The sequence below is a fragment of the Maniola hyperantus genome, chromosome 8, assembly GCF_902806685.2.
Source record: "Maniola hyperantus chromosome 8, iAphHyp1.2, whole genome shotgun sequence".
Classification (NCBI taxonomy): Eukaryota; Metazoa; Arthropoda; class Insecta; order Lepidoptera; family Nymphalidae; genus Maniola; species Maniola hyperantus.
Genome location: NC_048543.1, coordinates 4,529,668 through 4,545,040, shown reverse-complemented (window position 1 = coordinate 4,545,040; position 15,373 = coordinate 4,529,668). Strand labels below are relative to the sequence as shown.

The 15,373-nt window shown below is 37.1% G+C and overlaps 2 protein-coding genes across 4 annotated transcripts in view; both read right to left on the bottom strand.

The window, feature by feature from the left end:
* LOC117984287 (zinc finger protein draculin-like) overlaps positions 1-15,373 on the bottom strand; it is a 321,299-nt gene that overhangs the window by 244,263 nt on the left and 61,663 nt on the right. The gene's annotated exons all lie outside the window — the stretch shown is intronic.
* LOC117984519 (uncharacterized) overlaps positions 1-15,373 on the bottom strand; it is a 54,300-nt gene that overhangs the window by 15,263 nt on the left and 23,664 nt on the right. For 2 of the 3 annotated variants that reach the window (XM_034971151.2, XM_069500326.1), the window contains exon 2: positions 9,785-10,030. In XM_034971151.2, the coding sequence (XP_034827042.2) occupies positions 9,785-9,848 (64 nt within the window). In that variant the 5' untranslated portion in view covers positions 9,849-10,030. The remainder of the gene's footprint in view (positions 1-9,784; positions 10,031-15,373) is intronic. The other variant, XM_069500325.1, reaches the window with a different exon arrangement.

Here is a 15,373-nt window from a genome sequence, read left to right as displayed (position 1 = left end):
TCGATGCATACGTATGCAGGTTTTGTTTAGCATTTTTTAGTGGGCCAATACACGGCCGACGTGTGTGAATTTGATTTGCAACTGATGCGTGTGCGATTATCTTTGTATAGGTGCGAGCGGTGCGCGAGAGTATTGCTCAGGTATAAGTCAGAAAGTGATGATATTATATAGACTAGGTTTTGGGTCGTACGATGTGAGTGTGGGAAGTAGAGATTGAGTTAATAGGGTAGGAGCGAGAAGGACACATATACCTATTATGTTCGGGTTAGTTCGGATAGCGTTTGGCGCATTCATCAACTTTCATCATTTTATATTATTTAATGAAAAAAATTGAACTGAGAGTAGTTATCCCCATTACTGACCACCCGATTTTCTCTTCTTATGTAAAAAATATTATGAAAAGCAAATATGACACAAAATTAAAACGCAGAACTCATTTAAATTTTCTAAAATGTATACAGTATTCGAATAATATCGTTTACCCATGACACACGGGAGTGTGTCCGGCAAGTTCACGGCGACCGAGCGACGCACTGACAGTGTGAATATTTAGACGAACCGTTTCAAGCTACTTTACTTACCCATGCATATTGTGAGTTTACTTGAAAAGTTAGAGTCTCTGGCAGAGACCCTAATGTAATTTATCAAATTTTCAAGCAGTTCAGTTTTAACTACAGGGTAAAACATAAGATCTACCATACAAACTTTCAACCTTTATCAAGCGCCTGTTCAAAATTTCCAAAGGGCTCTCTGGCCGATATAAATAAGGCCCTTACATGAAATGCGAGTTTTCCGGTCCAAGGCGGTATTTGTATAACAAAGACTTTGTGACGTAAATATCGTAAGACGTTTTATGATGTAAAAAGTAGACGGGACAATGGAATATTGTATAATAGCGATTTACAGAAGATCTCTTGGGATTCATTTTAATGGTCTTATTACAAATACCTACCTACTTTAGGCGCGGTTTAAACTGACGTTAAATTACAGAATACTTAATAATATGGTTAAATTCATTTATTTTATAGGATAGCCGTTTTAAACGTCTGTGTAAGCAATGCCTAAGGCACCTAAGGTTTTGTAATAAGGCCACAGAGAACCATAATGTTACGTTCATACATGGCATATAAAATACGTTCTCACTGATAAGTAAAGAGAAGATACAAAAAGCACGAGAGTAGAAGTGATAGGTATCGCTTTGTGAGTTAGATTCAAAATATTATGATGTTAGAGTCAAAGTATGTTTCAGGTCTTGACTTTAGGACGTGCATGTAAAGTAGGTATCTACTTGTTTTACATTTTTTTTCCAAATCCCGTGACACCTGTTTGACTTTCCAGGGTAAAGATTGTGTCTGGCTCCAGGATGTAGTCTAATTCTGTACCAATTCTTGTCAAAATTGGCTAGGATGTAGTATGAAATGGTAACAGACAGGCAGACACACTTTTACATATTCTATAGTTTTAGTACGGATAGGGTATCATTGGCCTCATGGTCACAGCCATGGTAAAAAAGTGGGGAGGAGTCTAGATCGCCCCCTAAACATGTCGTGATCTATGTGGTTCTAGATTACTTCCTAGATCGGCTGGCAGGAGCAGATATGCATTCGATCTCTTAGATTGTGGCAATCGTCCTGCCGCCCTACACGTGTGTAGGGAACACCCTAAATTGCTCCAATCTAGCTGCCTCCTAAATCGGCACTGCCACAGTGAAACGTAGTACTCACGACACTGCGGCAGGGCCAATTTAGGGTGAAAAGGCTCCTGGATTGGCTCCTAAACACGTCATTTGTAAATCATTCTAGGTCGGATCCTAGATCGGCTGGCAGGAGCAGATATGCATCCAATTCTCTAGATTGTGACGATCGTCTCCTAAATCGGCCCTGCTGCAGTGTCATGCTTTACGTGAATATGCTAGCCACTAGACTAATAAGGCATTGAAACTACAATTCTGAAATAAACTGATACTTCAACAGCTAATATCGTTCAAAGGTCGTTCCTATTGTTAGCTGATAAACATTGCCAAGGCTGTCGCTTAATGGCGTTTCGATGTATAAAGGGGGTCAGTTTGTTTTATCAACCCAGCTCGAACGTAAACACTTGTGAGTAGGTAAGTACCTATACCTGTATTAGGGTGCGTTTCTATTGACGCGGAGCTGGGCGGAGTGGACCGGTGCGGACCTCGAATTGGAGAATCACAGTGCTCAAAATTCCCACTCCGCATCAAAGGAAACTGTGTAATTGGCCAATTCACGGACAGCTCCACTCCACTCCTCCCAGCTCCGCGACAAAGGAAACGCACCCTTATGAATGGTTACCTTTAACCAGGGTTGGAAAAAAAGTTGAAAAACATTTTTTTGTTTAAAATACGTTTGAAACATATTGAAAACTGTTTTTTAATTATAATATTTGTGTAAAACAAGGCCATAACCCAGCCTATAACTACGGTGTATATAAACTACCAAAGTTGCACAATTTTTGATCGTGTTAGGTAATCGCACCCGTAAAAGTTGTTGAAATTGTCTCCGGACTAAACCAAAGAGAGATTAGAAATTAGAATAGACTATTAAGTATATCCCGGAAAATCAAAGAGTCCCCATAGGTTGAGATCTATAGAGTCATCAAATTAGTACCTAATAGTGTTGTTGTGTCTCGTTTTAACTAAAATTTAAGTTCAAAAATATAAATTTAAAAGCAAAATCAAAATAAGTCTCAGCCTTAGAGTTTTAAAAACCTAAATCCCCGCGGAGGAAGTCGCGGGCATCATCTATCTTCTAGTATTAAAATATTAATTTGAACGAGTGTACTACGGGATGATTTACGCGAGTTTTCATTGTATTTGCCGGTCGCCATGCTATAGGGCTTTGTTCAACCCGAGGCTTTACGGCTCGCGAGAGATTTACTTCCGGCCGTTTCATAGATTCCTCTTTTTTCATTAACAAGTAAATGCTGGTTGACATTTCAAACTGTAGCATAGAGAGATTTGAATTGAATAGAACAAGTTTCGTAGATACTTTCATTTTGTAGAGCTCGAAAGGGATTTTTTATTCCGGCTTAAGCAAATATTTCTTGGCATAACCAATGTAAAAAAATACTATGTTTACAAAATACTAGGGCAAACTAATTAGAAAAAATTTCAGCGCGCAACCTTACTCATGTGCTGAGGTCATAGTGTAACTTTTCAATTTTCAAGTAATTTAGTATTGACGAAAAGATTTTGCTTAAGTACATGATTATTATAATAAGGCTGTGATAGTCTAGGCGATAAGACCTTGATCTTCGTTTCGAGGCGTCCGAGATTCGATCGATCGAGGCATGCACCTCTAACTTTTCAGAGTTATGTGCGTTTTATGCAATTAAAGATCACTTGCTTTAAGGGTGAAGGACAACATCGTGAAGATACCTGACTGAAAGTTCTCCATAATGTTCTCCAATGTGTGCCAATTCGCACTTGGTCAGACATTCTCATTCTGAGAGGAGATCCGTGCTCCGTAGGGAGCCGGCAATCTGTTGATTACATTGCCGACTCATTTTCAAAAATGGAATCTTGGGCATTGTTAGTTTTATATGCGCGCGTAGATGTTAAACGCACTAATTTTTTATGGTATTCATCATGATCAACCCATCGCGCCGGCTCACTACAGAGCACGGGTCTACTCTCAGAATGAGAAAGATTTAGGCCGCTGTCCAAGTACGAATCGGCAAACTTCACACACCTTTGTGCACCTTTTTGAGAACTCTCAGTTATGCAGGTTTCCTCACGATATTCTCCTTCACCGTAAAAGCAAATGATATTTAATTACTTAAAACGCAGATGCAAAAAGTTCGATGTGCGTGCCCGGGATCGAACCCGCGACCTTCGATTAGAAGGCAGACGTCCTAACCACTAGGCTATCACAGCCTGGTGATGCATGCTGTATTATATTTACTTAATAATTATTGGTATTTGTCGCGAAGATGGTGAATACCTAGCCTAACAAACGACCTTCACTAAGTAAAGTGGAATGGGCACTAAAACAAAAAGCTAGCGCTCCATTCAAGCTATCAACAAAAACTCTACTTCAAAAGACTGTGACAAAAGTATTAGTGGATATTGTTCCAAATACAGTTGAAATACAGAAATGTATAGATATTACGAGTATTATTAGATTCATTACGTTACTTTGAATCATACGTAGGATAGTCCAGATGTAGGTAAGTAAAGACAATGATCAGGATCGATGAAATAACATGGTCTAAGCACGAGCGGGCGATGGAGAGAGCTATGCTTGGAGTTTCTCTACGTGATCAAATCAGGAATGAGGAGATCCGTAGCAGAACTAGAGTAACCGACATAGATCAACGGGTTGCGAAGCTGAAGTGGCAATGGGCGGGGTACATAGTTCGTAAAACCGATAGACGTTGGGGTCCCAAGGTGCTGGAATGGCGACCTCGCACCGGAAGATGCAGTGTTGGAAGACTCCCCACTAGGTGGATGGACGACATCAGGCGAGTCGTAGGGAGCCGCTGGATTCAGGCAACGCAAGACCGTGGCGTGTGGAAGTCCCTACATGAGGCCTATGTCCAGCAGTGGACGTCTATCGGTTGATGATGATGATGATGACGAAGTACGAGTTTCAAATTGGGATCTCCAGAATAAGGCGCTCATCCTGTTACCTCCGAGATTAAACTTGGCCCAACGTTGCTTAAGAGCTATTAACTGACATGCGCTATCGCAACTAGGTTATGTTAGTCTTAAAGTAAAGCTGAAGTGGCGATGGGCAGGGAACATCGTTCAAAAAACTGATAAGCATTGGGGTTCCAAGGTGCTAGAATGGCGACCTCGCATCTGAAAGCTCAGCGTTGGAAGACCCCCCATTAGGTGGTCAGATGACATCCGCTGGATTCAGGCAACGCAAGCCCGTGGCATGTGGAAGTCCCTACGAGAGACGTATGTCCAGCAGTGGACGTCAATCGGTTGAAAACATTATTTTCAACCGATAGACGTCCACAGCATTATTATAAATGTTGTGGACGTCTATCGTTTGGTTCAGTGGACGTGTGAAACATGTGAATAAAAGTAGAACAAATAAATTAAAAACACAAAATTATGATGCCCGTGACTTTTCTGACTGAAATCTTTAATTTTTGGGATAAAAAAGTAGCCCTGGGATGCAAGTTGTCTTTGTACTAACTTTCATTAAAACCGGTTGAACGGATGGGCCGTGAAAAGCTAGCAGACAGACAGACAGACACACTTTCGCATTTATAATATTAGTATGGAAGAATGGATGTGAAGACAACTGTATCTAATAAGACATGGGACAGGCAAGTTGACGTGACATCCGTTGCATGATTCCGCCCTGCGTCATCCTGTTCCGGACAAAGGCTTGTGTGTGGTTACTGCTTACGTCAGCTTCATTTATACACATAACTATAAAATATAGAGTGTCGCCTTTATAATGGGGAGTGCTCTGAAGAGCTTTTTGACCTCATTCCACCCTCCTTTTTCTACAACCGCACCGCGCGCCACAGTAAGCAATTTCACCCTCTCCACCTGGGTGTCTGGTGCACTTCGACCGTCCGTTGTAACAGATTACCATATCCTTCTTTCCACGTATATGCAAACTGTGGAACCAACTCCCATCGGCGGTGTTCCCACTAGATTCCAACATGAGGTTATTCAAGGGGCGGACCAACACATTCCTAAATGACCGGCAACGCATCGGCAGTTCCTCTGGTGCTGCAAATATTTACTTACCTGCTCGTTTGCTCGCTATCTCAAATAAAAAAAAGAGTGTACTGATAAAATTAAAACTAAGTAGATAGAGTACGAATTAAAGTAATGTTAGAGATAGATAAATATGTAAATAGGCAGCTATATTAAGACGTAAGGCAAGTTGACGCGACATCCGTTGCATGATTCCGCCCCGCGTCATCCTGTTCCGGACAAAGGCTTGTGTGTGGTTATTGCTAACGTCAGCTTCATTCATACACATAACTATAAATAGCAAGTGTGTATAAATTTAAAAGTAGGTAGAGTACGAATTAAATTAATTTAGGAGATAGATAAACATGTGATAGCTGTATTAATGTATGGCAGGTGAGTTGATGTGTGACCGTGTGATTTCCGCCCTGCGTGATCCTGTTCCGGACAAAGGCTTGTGTGTGGTTACTGCAAAGCCTACGTTAAATTCATTCATCCATACTATCCATACTAATACTTACTAATATTAGAAATGCGAAAGTGTGTCTGCCTGTCTGCTAGCCTTTCACAGCCATCTACATCTGTGTAACCGATTGTGACGAAATTTGGTACAGAAATAGCATGCATCCCGGGAAAGGACATAGGCTGCTTTTATCTCAAAAATTAAGGAGTCCCTATGGGATTTTTAAAAACCGAAACCCGCGTGGACGAAGTCGCGAGCATCATCTAGTACAATATAAATAGAGTGTATAAAAATAAACACACGTAGATAGAGTACGAATAAAAGTAATATAAATATAATACATTTCCAATATGTGTATTTAATTAACTATAAATAGGCGTTGTTCCGAGAAATAGAGAAAAATTGAAGTAGATAGATACGTATTAAGGAAGGAAACAGGTGAAGGCAGCTTTAATAAGACGTATGGCAGGTGGGTTGATGCCTCGTCCGGTGTACGCTTTCGCCCCGCGTCATTCTGTTCCGGACAAAGGCTTGTATGTGGTAATGTGGTTACTGGTTACGTCAGCCTCACTCAAAGTTAATTAAATACACTGACATAACAATAAATTAATATGAAATAGAGTGGTGTGAAAATAATAATAAAAGTAGATAGAGTACGAATTATGGTAATGTTAGAGATAGATAAATATGTAAAGACAAAGCTATATCAAGACGTAAGGCGAGTTGACGTGTGTTCCGGTGTATGTTTCCGCCCCGCGTCATCCTGTTCCGGACAAAGGCTCGTGTTACTGGTTACGTCAGTATCACTTGAATTTAATTAAATACACATAATTACAAATATGAAATAGAGTGGTGTGAAAATAATAATAAAAAAGTAGATAGAGTACGTATTATCGTAATATAAGAGAGAGGTAAACAGGTGAAGGCAGCTATATTAAGACGTAAGGCGAGTTGACGTCGGTGTATGTTTCCGCCCCGCGTCATCCTGTTCCGGACAAAGGCTTGTATCACTCGAATTTAATTATTATACATAATAGAAATGTATTATGTATAAAATGTTACCATTGAATTAAACACCATAGAAATGCAAATCCCATTTATTACAACAGGCTTAAAAATGCGCGCCTTCCTAATTATTATTCTAAGACGTAGCGGAACCCATAATAATATAAGGTAAATATTTGTATCTAAGTTTCTCTGCATGGTATTCCTTATAGCTGAGGGTCGTAACTCTATCTATTAATTAAGTAAGTCTAAAGATTTTCTTGAGATAATAATACAGCGGACTTCACCTATATTTGTCTCTATCTTTTTATAATACCTACAGTAGTACCTACCTACCATAAAAGTTAAGTCGGAAATAATGGCAGGTGATGATGATGGTGAAATAATGGCAGGATGGTTACCTAAGAAAAGTTTTAGCTTTTTTAAATATTAAGTACATAGTAAGTACTTAGCAACTGTCATTTTCGTATCCAGTTCAAACTGAATACGTTCTAGGAAGATTAAACGTTATGTAATTTCTTGTTAGGCGAGTCCCATTTGGGAAGTTGCCGATAATAATTATTATTGTTCTCAAGATGAAATGGGACTAAAATTGTTGATATCATATTTCAGACAATAGATACCATAATTTGATTTTAAAGTTTTGTTGTACAGTTTTATTGCAGTCGGAATGCAGTATTAATACAGGTAACTAACAAAAAGATACCCGTGACACGTGGACAGACAGACACTGCAGCAGAGCAACATTAATAGGGCTTCGTTTTACCTTTTCCGTGCGGAACCCTAAAACAAGTTTCTAATTAGGTAACCTAAACACGAAGAGCAAGTATTGATTGGTATATTTTATAATTAACTAGATGACGTCCGCAACTTCAGCCGCGTGTATTAAGGTTGTTAAAAATCCCGTAGGAACTCTTTAATTTTCCCGGATAAAAAGTAGCTCCTTCCCCGGGATGAAAGCTAACTCTGTACCAAATTTCATAAAAATCGGTTAAACTGTTGGGCCGTGAAAATAAATAAATAAAAATCTTTTTTATTCAAATAAACTTTTAAAAGTACTTTCGAATAGTCGGATGCATCTACCACTGGTTCGGAATGCCTTTTCGGAAAAGCCAGCAGACAGAAAGACAGATAGACAGATACACTTTCGCATTTATAATATTAAGTATGGATTAATTACATTTTAAGTGACAAAAAGATGCGCAGTAAATAGATGGTTCAATTTCAGAATAAAATTAAAATGTAAATGAGTAGCTACCGGCATTTAATTACGTCGGCAGTTCGCACATAAGCAATTAATTTCGTGTTAAATTAAGTGCGACTACATTAGCTATCAAAGGTTCATTCTAAACTAAATTGGCAGGCCTAAATAAATGTTATTCCTTTTCTATTCCGAGTTTCTTGCTGGTTCTTCTCGGTAGGAACGGCATTCCGAACCAGTGGCAGTGGTAAATTAAAACTACCTGACTATTCATAAGTACTTGTAAAAAGTTTACATGAATAAAAAAACATTCTATTCTATTCTATTCTATTCTATTCTATTCTATTCTATTCTATTCTATTCTATTCTATTCTATTCTATTCTATTCTATTCTATTCTATTCTATTCTATTCTATTCTATTCTATTCTATTCTATTCTATTCTATTCTATTCTATTCTATTCTATTCTATTCTATTCTATTCTATTCTATTCTATTCTATTCTATTCTATTCTATTCTATTCTATTCTATTCTATTCTATTCTATTCTATTCTATTCTATTCTATTCTATTCTATTCTATTCTATTCTATTCTATTCTATTCTATTCTATTCTATTCTATTCTATTCTATTCTATTCTATTCTATTCTATTCTATTCTATTCTATTCTATTCTATTCTATTCTATTCTATTCTATTCTATTCTATTCTATTCTATTCTATTCTATTCTATTCTATTCTATTCTATTCTATTCTATTCTATTCTATTCTATTCTATTCTATTCTATTCTATTCTATTCTATTCTATTCTATTCTATTCTATTCTATTCTATTCTATTCTATTCTATTCTATTCTATTCTATTCTATTCTATTCTATTCTATTCTATTCTATTCTATTCTATTCTATTCTATTCTATTCTATTCTATTCTATTCTATTCTATTCTATTCTATTCTATTCTATTCTATTCTATTCTATTCTATTCTATTCTATTCTATTCTATTCTATTCTATTCTATTCTATTCTATTCTATTCTATTCTATTCTATTCTATTCTATTCTATTCTATTCTATTCTATTCTATTCTATTCTATTCTATAGGGAACATTATGAAATAAGTAACACTATATTTACATATCTGTCATTAGGATAGTTTTGCTTATTGATTATGTAGGAATAAGCACCAATGCGTAGGTATATACCTACCCTTAAAAACAATATGATAGTTTATTTTTAGTATATTTAGGAATTTAGATATTTTTAACCCCTTTTTTAGGGTTCCGTAGTAACAAGGAACCCTCCCTATTGTCCGTCCGTCCGTCCTCGGTTAATCTCAGAGACTATTAGTGCTAGAATTTTTTCAGAAAAAAATTTGCAGTTCTGTAATTTCACCAATTCCTGTAGGAAAAGAATAATTTTTATTTGCTAAACTTACCTTGTTTTAAAGTAGCGAAGAACACCAGTATTGACCAATACAGCCATATCCGAGGAGGCACCATCGCCCTCGATTCCACTTTTAAATCACCATAACTTGTAGTGCGGCCACTTTCACACACTTTATCACTAATGAGTTATCATATTGTACATATATACACGTTGGCACATTCAGCACTTGTCCGACATTTCGAGATGAGTAGGTACTAATTAATATTCACCTAAAACGCTCTGAAATATTGTTTTTCTGAAGAAATTAAAAAAATAAATGAAAACTAAATACTTACTAGAATTTCAAGCAAAAAACGATAGATGGGTTTTATCGTTTGGCACTTTAACAAAAAAGGCAGGATTTAGGCAAAAAATTATAGATATCGATTTCAACTTTTGGCCCTTTAACCAGCAGATAATGGCAGGTTAAGATACCTAAATCCATCCGGACAAAGTGCGGGAAAAAGCTAGTAGGTACTTAATAATTATGTTTAAAGAATTCATACTATTTATTATTTACTATTTATTTATTCATATATAAATTTTTCATTAAGTATTATGACTTCATGTTTCTGTATTGCGTGTAAGTACTATCCAACACACCTAGTTTCTCCTTTCACCAAAGGTTGCCTGGTAGAGATTGCTGTGAGCAATAAGGCCGCCTTTGCAGACAATTATTTTTTAGTTTTAGTTTTTTTTATAATAGTTATGTAATATTTTTTGTGTGCAATAAAGTATTTCTATCTATCTATCTATCTATGACTATCAGTCTGTGTGCTAATATTTCACGGCTCACCGGCTTAGCCGATTTTGATGAAATTTAGCAGAGATGGCTTGCAAACTGGGGATGGACATAGAATACTTTTTGTCCCAGAAAATCAAAGAGATTCTACGGGCTTTTAAAAAAATCTTAATCTACACCGAAGTTAAGTTGCGGCCATCATCCATTTGATGCAGATCTTGCTTGCATCCTCAAAATGGATCTAGGCTTCTTTTTGTCCCGGGAAATCAAAAAATTCCCACGGGATTTTCAAAAACGCGCAAACAAAGTACCGGGCATAATCTAGTCTTTAAATATATAAAAAGAAAAGGTGACTGACTGACTGACTGACTGATCTATCAACGCACAGCTCAAACTACTGGACGGGCTGAAATTTTGCATGCAGATAGATATAACGTCGGCATCCGCTAAGAAAGGATTTTTGAAAATTCAACCCCTAAGGGGGTGAAATCGGGGTTTGTAGTCCACGCGGATGAAGTCGCGAGCATAAGCTAGTTTTCCATAAATAAGGTGCTTTAGTTCCAACAAGCATGTAAAGAGTACGCAAGAATCCGAATTCCGGTTCAAATAATTTATTCAATGGACCGGAGGTATTATCATAACCTAACTAAATAAATTACATCCCGTAAATGGGCCTCCCTTCACATGTTCTCTGAATAAAGAGAGCAGGTTTTTTTTGCCGAATTCCATGACAAACAAGAAACATGCAATCTTTACTCGTAGAAACAAGAGAAAATCAATATAAACACGGTGCAACAAGGGCATGCAAAGACTCACCCCACCCATACTAATTTCCCCTACGGAATATACCTACTTCCTAACAACACGTATGTACTTACAACAAGCTCCACGTAATCTTTTAATCTATGTAAATAGGTACTATACAATGTATAAAAGCGAAATACCACTCACTTATTGACTAAAAACGAAATCTCAGAAACTTTAAAGCCTATAAACTTGGAATTTGGAAGGTAGGTTCCTTCTAAGACGTAGGTGTCAGCTATGAATTGGTTTTGAGAACATTCGCCCTTAAGGGGGTGAAATGGGGAGTGGAAGGTTATATGAAAGTTGTTGAAAAAATGTTTTTGAAGTTAGAGATATGAAAATTGATATTTAGGTATTCTGGGTTCCGTGCTCTGAGTGAGTAGGTTAGTGAGGCCTTTTGCAGCGGGAAAATATCTGATCTCCTCATGAGAAACCAGAAATTTTACGCGGACGAAGTCGCGGGCATCTGCTAGTACAATATATTCTACGCTTGGTTTAATAGACTCTAGAACAAAGCCAATGTAAAGCAAAGTTAGAAGTTTTCGTAAAAAATGATGAACAAGAATCATTGAAAAAAATAAAACCGGACAAGCGCGAGCTGTACTCACGTGGAGAGGGTTCCGTACGAATTACGACGTATAAGACAGTTTGTACGCACACATTGACAGATTTACCATGTTATTTTAAGATTTTGTTTAGGTTTTCCTGTAATATTATATGGAAATCTTGCCCCACCCTAAGTTAAATTATACAAGGTGTAACATCCCGGTAAGCTGAGGTTAGGACTGATGTGCAGATATACAAAAAATAATAATGAGCCTCGTAGTGTGATACTCGTGAGAGATATGAGGACCTTAAAAAAAATAAACACCCCAGCAAAAAGTCACGGCAATGATCTCGTAATAAACTTCTTTGAACTCAAAGCACTTTTTGAACTTTTGCTATGTACCGAAGACAACGAAGCAATCTATGACACTAAATATATGTATTTAGTAGATGGTATATTATATTTACCTATTCATCTTATTTGTCTAAATGTATAAAAGGAAAAGCTGACTGGCTAATTGACTGACTGATCTATCAAAGCACAGCTCAAACTACTGGACGGATGACGAAGATATCCAATAAGAAAGGATTTTTGAAAATTCAACCCTTAAGGTGGAAAATTGGGGGTTGAAATTTGTGTAGACCACGCGGACGAAGTCGCGGGCATTAGCTAGTCATCCCATATGGTTTACCAAACACGCTATATATTATACTTAATGAATAATACACCTAGTATAGTACCTACTATGAAGAGATTCAAGGTCTAAAGCTTCGTTCCGAGGAACGTAATGTTATTGTTACTTAAGTCCCAATACGCCAATAAAGGGAACGCAAGAATTTCATTCCCGTAATCAAATATTTTATTCAGTGGACATTAGGTTTATTCTTATAATCCAACAGAGGACTTATACTCTGTTCAACAGAGTATAAGTCCCGCAAAATGCTAATGTGCGTGGCCGCCATTTTAGTGACGGCAGCACTAGACTTTCGGCTCTATCACTTTCGGCTGACGTCCAAAGACGTCATTTCGATGTTAATGAGTTCCAACGCAATAACAATTTGCAGGACTTACATATGTAAGTCCTGCAAATTGTTATTGCGCTATATAGCGTTTATATAACGTAAAATTTGAGATAGGACTTGCCATATTTGCTCCATGTGTCAACTTTTACTGTGTGTCAGCTAAGTTTTCTGGCGATCCCCCGACACGATGATACTTGGATTAAAATATTACAACTATACATAATATTATTTCTTCCTAGCTGATGCCCGCGACTTCGTCCGCGCCGATTTAGGTTTTTAAAATTCCCGTGGGAACTCTTTGATTTTCCGGGATAAAAAGTAGCCTCTCAAAATATGTTACTCTACGTCCTTACGACTATCTCTCTATAACGAAAAATCAATCGATTCGTTGCGAAGGAATAACAAACAAACACACTTTCGCATTTATAATAAGTATTAAGTATACCTAGATTGTTTAACTTTTTATAGGGTTTGTGCGTCGGGGTTTTTTAATTTAAGTATTTAAATAAACAAATACTTAATTTTATTATTTAAACGTCTTTGCAGAGTGTACCTTCCTGGAAAGTACTATTAAGAATTCTGAGTATGTTTTAACAATATCACAGCGGTTTAACTCTTGTGTAAATAACACATTCACATAGTCTACAGAATAGGTGAACCCACACCGTCACACGTAAATAGCCAGAGCGAGTTACTTACTTTTAGATCTCCCTAACCTTAAAATTAACCCAACCCTAATTCACCTTAAAATGAATGAGGAGAAGGTGCAAATACCCCATTCCGTCCGAGTGAATTCCCTAATTTCGTTTTGTTCAATTTTCTTACCTTTAGTTACATTTTGATGGTTACCTATGCCATTAAAAAAGCTATCTTTACAATCAGACCTGCTGGCAAGTGATGATGCAGCCAAGGATGAGATAAGAGATGAGAAGAGAGATAAGAGTGTAGAGCGCCATTTAGACCTGTCGCGGACTATAAGTTTTCCCAGACAATAGATAAAAAGAAAAGATTTTCAAACATTTCACCCATTCAAAGACGAGGTAGATTAACTAGTAACCTTAAATGAGAATTGCGAAAAGATAGTCAATTAAGACAAATTCCTCTATTTAAATACCTACCTAACAATTCAGGACAGGAATGTAGTCTCACGTAATTTACTTCGCTATGATGAATAATAAATGAATTTACTTTCAGAAAAGATTTCTACAATGTTCTCTTCAAAATCCACTTATTCCGAATTTTTCTGTAATGGTTTGGAAATGTTCATTTCAGAATTTCTTTACTAAAATTGTTTTTATAACCGCTGTGATTATGTGCTATTAAAGCAAATGATAAACAAAGTGAAATTGTATTACTTTACAAGAAAGTTTATTCTTGGAAATCATTTTAATATAAACAAAGAAAAAGTAAATACGGAATACTTTTTCACAATTATTGGAAGAAATATTTTCCTAACCGCCTACTTTTAAAATCAAGTCTTTGAGGCACTTTACTACCTTCGGAATACTATTTAAACTGAGAGCAACTAGCAAGAACTTAAGGTACTATTGCTTTTTTTCTCTTTAAAAAGTGTACTTACTTTGTATCTTAAAAAGTGAAGATGGAATTGTACGGTTGTGTGTCACATACGCGTAGTGTCACATACCTACTCGAACTACATCGCGGGGTTTACGCTCCTTTTGATACCACAGATACCCCACACGTATGGGTTTGATGAAAAAATTTTTTTTGAGTTTCAGCTCTAAGTATGGGGAACCCCAAAATTTAGTGTTTTTTTTCTATTTTCGTGTAAAAATCTTAATGCGGTTCACAGAATACATCTACTTACCAAGTTTCAACAGTATAGCTCTTGTAGTTTCGGAAAAAAGTGGCTGTGACATACGGACGGACAGACAGACAGACAGACAGACAGACAGATATGACGAATCTATAAGGGTTCCATTTTTTGCCATTCGGCTACGGAACCCTAAAAATGGCGCGCGGCCTGTTACCAGAGTCAGAGTGAACTAGAGTGAGGGAACTGTCGGTTTGATCCTGAAACGACGATATGTCAAATGCTTGGCTATGGTGACGTAAAATCATAGAAAAATAGGGCTACATTACGGCTACCTGCGTCTATGGTACTAACTTACATTTGATGTTTTATTAGAAGTTCCCCAACTGTCGTGAACTGTGCCAGGGTTGTTACGTACTCGGAAGTGAAAACAAGACAGAATAAGTGGACTTTTATTTATTTAATTACGCTCTTCAGATTTGAGAGAGGTAGTTACTATAGAGGCGTAGTTTCCCGGTATCTAATAGACTCGGTTAATGGCGGCCAGGGTGAACGAATGATCGGGACAGGTTATTAGTCAAAACTACTCATGCGTATTAGCTTTTACGAGGGTTCCGCTGATCTCTTGTTTCTCACAATACACTTGCTAGAGGTGTAAAATTTAAAGTGCATATAAATTTTTATAGTACTAATCAAAGGAGATGAACAAA